The sequence below is a fragment of the Thermobia domestica genome, chromosome 7, assembly GCF_964235325.1.
Source record: "Thermobia domestica chromosome 7, izTheDome1.hap1.1, whole genome shotgun sequence".
In the NCBI taxonomy this organism is placed as follows: domain Eukaryota; kingdom Metazoa; phylum Arthropoda; class Insecta; order Zygentoma; family Lepismatidae; genus Thermobia; species Thermobia domestica.
Genome location: NC_137460.1, coordinates 27,141,003 through 27,149,417, shown reverse-complemented (window position 1 = coordinate 27,149,417; position 8,415 = coordinate 27,141,003). Strand labels below are relative to the sequence as shown.

At 37.3% G+C, this 8,415-nt stretch overlaps 1 protein-coding gene across 1 annotated transcript; it reads left to right on the top strand.

Annotated features, from left to right (window-relative positions):
* Positions 1-338: 338 nt before the first annotated feature.
* Positions 339-8,132, top strand: LOC145689125 (uncharacterized). Its single transcript, XM_081763256.1, has 3 exons — positions 339-1,159; positions 1,685-3,077; positions 7,800-8,132. The coding sequence occupies exons 1-3, from the start codon at positions 339-341 to the stop codon at positions 8,130-8,132; spliced, it is 2,547 nt and encodes an 848-aa protein (XP_081619382.1).
* Positions 8,133-8,415: the final 283 nt, after the last annotated feature.

Here is an 8,415-nt window from a genome sequence, read left to right as displayed (position 1 = left end):
AAATATGTATGACTGTATCTGTTGACAAACCATCAGACGATACTATACCTTCTGTTGTGACAGCAGACGAAGATGGTACTGTTTTAGCTGACAAGAACCATGATATTGCGGACCCAGACGAAGGAATGAGCTTACCAGAGACAGAAGGAATAAACGATGACTTAAACACGGAGAGCACATCACCTGAGATTTTGAATGAGAGTAGAAACAAGAAGAAAAGACGAAAAATTAGTCAAATTGAAAGAACAGACAAGCAAAGTGTACAGACATAGTTTTTGACGTCATAACATACATTTTAAGCAATTTGTGCAGTTTAATAGTTATTTATGTTCACTTGAATGCCATATGTTACTAGGTGCATTTCACTAAATATTAACAAACTACAAGCTGAAGTAAAACAGTCCCTATTCAAACAGTTTGTTTATGAACATGATGTCGACTTCCTGTGTCTTCAGGAGGTTACGACTGATGATTTTTCATATATTTTTGGCTATACTAGTTATGTAAATCTTGGGGAGAAGAACTTTGGTACTGCGATCTTAATTAAAGATGGCATTCATATTTCCGATATTAAAATGTTAGTTGATGGTCGTGGTTTTGCTTTATATTGGGATCAAACTGTTATTGTAAATATATATGCTCCGAGTGGGCATCAAAACAGGGAAGCTCGAGAAATGTTTTATATTGCCGACATTTTATATCTGTTTACAGGCACTTTCAATAACATGATTTTAATAGGTGATACTAATTGTCACCTTCGACCACAAGACTGTCAGGGTGTGCCTTCGTATAGTGCAGCATTACAACTCCTCATCGATCAATTCCATTTAGTTGATTGTGCGATTCAGTGTAAACGAGATCAGCTATTTACATATCTCAGGAATAATGCTGGTTCTAGAATAGATAGGTGCTATGTTAATCGTACTATCATTTCACAATTAGTTGATTATAATGTCTACGCTGTGCCCTTCACAGATCATTCTGCAATTAAACTAGAGCTTGCCATTGGAAAGCCTTTTGTCTCTTATGGGAAATGTTATTGGAAAATGAATGCCCAGCTCTTACAACGCCAAGAATTCAATGAGTTGTTTTCTGAAGAATGGAAATTATGGGTTCAATACAAGCAGCGATATTCCACAACAACCCAGTGGTGGCAAACGTATGTTAAGAAAAATATAAAATGGTTTTGTATACAATATGCTCGGGAAATACAAAATACAGATAAATATACTATGAATTATTATATGAAATGTTTAGCTGAAACAACCAAACTTTCTCACGGTCATACTGAGATTTCCTACAGGGATGGGAAATATTTCAAACGTAAAATATTACAGCTACAATGTAAGAAAATTGAAAAACTTCGAACTTCATGTCGAAATACTGATATTTTACCTGACGAAAAGTTAACATTATACCAGTTGATTAAACACCGTGCAAGAAGACAGAAACAATTGATTACAAAACTGGAAACTGATTCCGGCAATGTACTATCATCACAGTCTGCAATTTCCTTATGCATATATGAACATTTCAAAAATTTATTTGACAAAGAATTTACAACAGATCTAACTCATCTTGTAGACATTTCTGACGCGACGCAAGTTACACCTGCAGCTAATGATATGTTAATGGAATTGTATACAGAGAAAGAAATATGGGAAGTTATTAAAAATCTTAAAAGAAACAAGACGCCAGGGTTAGATGGTTTAATAGCAGAATTTTACCAGAAATTTTTTGGCACCATTGGAGCAGAATTCACTCATATGGTGAATGAAATTCTTTTCGGTAACGTTAGTCATCCGAATTTCTCCCAAGGTGTCATTATTCTAATTCCAAAAACTAGATATTCACGTAAAATTAAAGATTATCGTCCATTATCTATGCTTTGTGTGGATTACAAAATCATTGCTAAATGCTTAGCCAATAGGCTAATGAAGGTTATACCCTCTATATTACATCCAATGCAAGCTGGATTTAATGATCGGAACATGATTGATTTGCTGATGGATTTAAGAGACACAGTGTCATATTTGGATTACAGCAGAAAACCACATGGAATATTATCAGTAGATTTTCAAGGTGCTTTTGATTTAGTAAATCGTGACTATTTATATCACGTGATGAGTAATATTGGGTTTCGAATGGAAGTCATACAACAAGTCAAAGCATTATATACTATGGCGAGATCCAAAGTGCAGGTTAATGGATATTTTACTCCATCCTTTGCTATTAAACGATCAGTGAGACAAGGATGTCCATTATCCATGATCCTTTTTAATATATATATGATGCCTTTGCTTTATACACTTGAAGTAAACATATCTGGTATACAATTCGCTGATTTACAATTTAAACTTTTTTCCTATGCCGACGATTTAACTGTCCTTGTTAAAGATACAATTGAGTTGGATAGTGTCATTGCTACTATTCATGCCTTTGCAAAATATAGTGGTGCACAACTTAATATGGAGAAAACAAAATTACTTAAATTTGGAAACTGGAATAATGAACATAATATATCGATCTCCCAAGTTGACAATCTCAAGATCTTAGGAATCTGGGTTTGTAGGTCTGTACATGAAATGATTACTTACAACTGGAATGTGATTATTCAAAACATCAAAGTTACGTGCCACAACTGGAAAGATCGTAATTTCTGTTTAGAGGAAAGAGTTTGGATTTCTAATACATATATAGCTGCGAAAATTTGGTTCGTTGGCCAACTTTTGCCCTTGCCATTACGTTGTAGTAGGCAAATTCAGACTGCACTTTATTGGTTTGTGTGGAAAGGGTCCATCTTTAAAACTCCTATGTATGTAGTAACACAACCCAAATCTAATGGAGGATTGAATTTAGTTGATGTTCACATTAAGTGTAAAGTTTTGTATTTCCTTAAATGGTTCTACATTCTTCATTCAGACAAATCGTTATTTGTGAAAGTATGGAGTTTATACTGGATCGAGAAAACAGGGACTGTAGCACCTCTTAACCTCACGGTGATTCCCTCCTGTGTCAGATACATTCAGGACAATATTTTTGAAAGTGGTTATAATGTTCTCGATCCAAGTGTACCAGTAAGATTTAGTGTCAAAAATATGTATCAATCCTTACAACTCACACAGACAGTGATGTACAGAAGTCTCAAGTTTCATCCACATCACAATTGGAATCAGATTTGGGAAAATATAAATAATACAATTCTTAACGCCAAACAACGATCTCTTTGGTATAAAGTAGTGCATGATTTGGTACCAACAAAAAACAGACTACACAAGATTAATCTCACTCAATCCCCAAATTGTGTGTCTTGCTCTCAACTTGATAACCTTCAACATAGACTAAGAACTTGCAGTCTAATTAGTCCCATCTGGCTCCTTCTCGGAACTATTTTACGAATTATATGTCGTTGCAGTATTGATACGTTTTCGCCAGACTTTATGTTATTTCCAGATTTTAAATACTTTCCATCACAAAAACACAATGCAGTGATTTGGCTTTGTGGAATTACGATACAATATCTTTTGACAAATCAGGAATATACAGTGGACAATTACAAATATCATGTTTTCAAAGAAAAATGGAAATTTTCTCCCAGTGTACGGCAAAAGAACTTTGGCAATTTTCTTGTTGTTTTAAATGAACAATTAACACCCTGATGTACTGGTCCATAGCTTTTTTTCTTCTTATTCTATGAGTCCTCTTTTGAAATGTATAATTTCCTGTTACCTGTATACTATATTTGTGTTAGTTAAATAAATAATAATAATAATAATAATAAAAAGTGGTAGAGCGTTCCCCTCTGGTGCTTGGGGTCCCGGGTTCGATCCCAGCCCCCGCCAAGTGAACCTTGTGGTGGACAAACACCGTGTGCGTGGGTTTCCTCGGGGTTCTCCCGTTTCCTCCCACTTTCTTTATTCCCCCATTTCATTCATTACTCATCATCACCGTCTCCTAGCCTAACCGGCATAACCGTGGGACGTAAAACTCAAAGATTTCATTTCATTTCATTTTTCTTTCAAGGACAGAATTGAAAAGCAAAAAGCATGGCGAAAAGTTTATGCAAGCCTTGCCCAGGATTTTGAGTTCATGGAGAAAAAGAAACGAGAAACGACAGGTATGTATGCAACAGCGCAAATCTGTCTTCAACATTGGGGGGGGGGGGTAAGATCGTTCCCATATTATATATATAGCGATGTTCAAAATATTTCTGTAGTCGAGAAACAATGCTGTGGAGGATCAGGGGAGCAGAGTTGTCTTCAACATTGGGAGGCGGGCAGATTTGAGGCTTATTCTGAGTGGACATTAATTTCATCTCACTTTCCTTTTTGGCGATCGGACACAATCAAATTTCTCTCCCAAAAAACGCATTTCAAATCGGATTATTGGGGGGGGGGCAATCTCCCCACTTCCAAGATTGGAGGGGACATGTCCCCTTCATTCCCCCGGGATTTGCGCCAGTGTATGTATGGAGCAATGTAAAACAAAATTACTAATTCGAACCTTATCATTTAATCTACTATGACATTAATGTTAATTGCATGGAAAACAAAATAATATACATACAATATGTAACAGTGTTCCAACAAAAATTAAAACTAATATAGTTTGCAATGTACAGCAGCATCAATTCTCATCGAAACGAAAATAATATGTTTACAGCATCTATTTAAAACGGCACTGTTAAATCTAAACATGTTTAGGCATAGGGCTATTTTTTCTAAGTTTTGTACCGTCCTCCACACCTCTTCAGAACAGTTTTTGTAGTCCTTGTTTTAAAAAATAATTTTCTTAATCATTATTCTTTTATATTTGTTTTCATATATGGAGAAGATTTTTTTATGTGTGTCGCTTACTTCGCTCATCACCGGCAACGATATTGTCGGGGCATCCACCGATATTGTCTGCGACGTGTGCAAAGTACGCCGACACCGACACCGATATTATCGGGGCTTCCACCGATATTATCGTTGCCGTGTGCAAACGCACTAATTCATTACAATTCTAAATTTTACATAACCCAGTCTGATACAGAAACTTGAAGGATAGTTAGAAACATCCATTTCATGAAGAAGGATTGGTACACCCGATGGTTTTCGTCAGTCTAACGCTCCAGACTGCTTGACTACACTACACTTGTTGAGCTCTTGTGCACTCCGGTCGTCCAAAGATAAGGCATACATCAATCGGTAGAGTCATTGTGTCCTTCAGTCGTCTAAAGATCAGGCATATATCAATCGGTAGAGTCATTGTGCCCTTCAGTCGTCCAAAGATCAGGCATACATCAATCGGTAGAGTCATTGTGTCCTTCAGTCGTCCAAAGATAAGGCATACATCAATCGGTAGAGTCATTGTGCCCTTCAGTCGTCTAAAGATCAGGCATACATCAATCGGTAGAGTCATTGTGCCCTTCAGTCGTCTAAAGATCAGGCATACATCAATCGGTAGAGTCATTGTGCCCTTCAGTCGTCTAAAGATCAGGCATACATCAATCGGTAGAGTCATTGTGCCCTTCAGTCGTCTAAAGATCAGGCATACATCAATCGGTAGTCATTGTGCTCTTCAGTCGTCTAAAGCTCAGGCATACATCAATCGGTAGAGTCATTGTGCCCTTCAGTCGTCTAAAGATCAGGCATACATCAATCGGTAGTCATTGTGCCCTTCAGTCGTCTAAAGCTCAGGCATACATCAATCGGTAGAGTCATTGTGCTCTTCAGTCGTCTAAAGATCAGGCATACATCAATCGGTAGAGTCATTGTGTCCTCCTCTACCATTTTGCAATATTTCATGCTGGAATTAGTGGTTTCTTTGCTGCAACCGCACCCTAAGACGATAAATCTGCAAGCTTCGAACCATCGTCCTGTCCGATGCCGATTGGAACGGCTCTTCTGTAGTCTATTGCTACTTCCGGAGCGGCTAAACGTCTATTCCGTTTACATGTAGTTCTAATGAACTTGTCCTTACGAGAAGTTTTACTCGTAGACGACCAGTTTGTTTCCATTTAATATTTACAGCAGTTTGTGGCTGTCTTTCACGAATCCAACGCATTGCCCCGACTGATATCTGCAACCACTGAATGATATTTCGCACAAAATAGCTCTCTTCCTCGCAAAATAAGAACTTGAGCACGTGATTCGACACCTAGTTCACAGTTTTTCTTCCGATTTTTTAGTACTTAGCACGTTCTTTACACTAATTTTCTAATATTCATATGGGTGAAAGCAGCACGACTGCATGCAACACATTCAGACCCACTTTATCTACATACAACAGGATTAAATAGTACACACCCATAACTGTTCGTTGTAATCAACAGGTAACTAGTGATAAAGGGTTCGTCCAAACACCAATAGATGTCGTTAAAACTATACATTGCCGGACAAAGCGTGACATTAGTTGTGTTCTTTGTTATTTTATCTGTTTACTGCAAAGCAGTTTTCCTCAATAAAGGTATCTCAATGTAAGCAGGATCATGTATTTTTGTATCTTTATGTAAACAACGTTGTTTATTTTACAAAACGAGACCCATAACACACAGCCATTATTTGAGAAATTCTGAAACAATGACTGTGTATTGTCTGATCGTTTTCCAAAATCTAGCATATGTCCACCCCCGAATACATTTGCTTTTCCGTACATATAAAGTGAATATATGCTGGATTATAAAAATATAAGGTGGATATTATTATTATTATTATTATTATTATTATTATTATTATTATTATTATTATTATTATTATTATTATTATTATTATTATTATTATTATTATTATTGCCTTTTGACAGATTCTGGGATTGGAGAGGTTCTTTTTCTCGAGTTTCAGCTTCCTCTTTTAACTCAATATTTCCTTCTATTTTTCAAATCATCGATCTTGTTCTTCTTCTTCCTACTCCTCGCTTTCCTTCCATCTTTCCTTCTATGGCAGTATGAAGAAGACAATTTCTTTACAAGATGTATCCAATCCAATTGGCCTTTCTAGGAAGTATGATGGCTAGAAGCGTTCTCTTCTCTCCTATCCGTTTTAAAACGTATTCTTTTGTTACTTCTTCTGTCCATTTTATCTTCCCCATCTTCCTCCAACACCACATTTCGAAGCTCTCTAAATATTTTTTCTCTAACTTCCGTAATGTAAAGTCTCTGAAACATACAGATCAATACTCCATATATAGCACTTGACCAATTTCTTTCTTAGTCCAATATTAAGGCTACTAGTTAAGAGTGACCATTTCTTGTTGAATGCTTCTTTGGCTATGGCAATTCTCGACCTGATCTCTTTGGTGCAGTACGCGCCTTTCGTCAAAATACTTTCCAGATATTTGAAATGATGGACATCTTTAAGTTTTCTTTGTTCTACTCTGAACCGTAAGGGCGCATTTCCATGGGATACGCCGTATACACTCCATTACATCTCTACTCTTTAAGCACATTCTATTCAGGGGCGTAAATATGGGCCCAGCAGATCCCGCGTTGCGGGAGGGCCCCAACCAATCAGGGGCCCCGAAATCGTGAAATGGGACGTAGAGAAGAGGTCTCACCCCACGCTGTCTGCGGAAGGACCCCCAAACTTTTAGTTACGCCACTGATTCTATTTGTAAGTTGCTGCATTAAGAGCCTGAGATAATAGCAGGAAGAAGTTAGTCACTTTTTTTAAGCATACAGTACAAACAATTATTATTTTTTATTGATAGTAAAACGAAGAATTTTTTTGCTGTTAGATGTTGAATAGAGATGTAAATATTGAAACAAATACTGTATATCCTATACTTTCGTTCTCTTTTCTGTTTGCATTCTGTTTCAGAGACCCCGCCTGCATCAGCGCCCGAATCTGGAGTTTTATCTTTGGGTATGGCTTAACTTACCTTGTGAACACTCGTATGAGGAAGAGGTCAAGGTGAAGGTGGGTGCGACCAGTCATCTGCCGTCAGCGTCTGCAGTGTGGGAGGATATAGAATGGAATGGCGGCCAGAAAGAGGAATCCCATCGACCGGTTCACTCAGATGAAAGAGCATGTGTATGTGTGTATATGTATCATGCAGCAATCAGTTCAGAAAAAAAGAAAGGAAAAAAAAAGAACAAACAGGTATTGATGTTATTGGAGAGAAACCTTTCTCCAAGCAAAAGCCATTTTTAAAAAAAAATGATCAAAAAAATTTATACTCAAAATTTTGTGCGCGAAAGAAAAACGATCTTTGTTAACTTCGAGCTTTATATTTGTTTCGTTTGAGCATATAGAGTAAGTTACATGGAAACTGAGATGCTTAAACTCGCGAATCTGGGACTCGCGCTCAGTAGTTGAGCGACAATCTGAGTGAGCCTGAGCCATACTCAAGGTAGCGAGCCCGAGGCCCAATAACAGTATAGAACACAAGCTCTAACGAAGTTTGTGAGCGCAAGTCTTAACTGAGAGAAGTAAA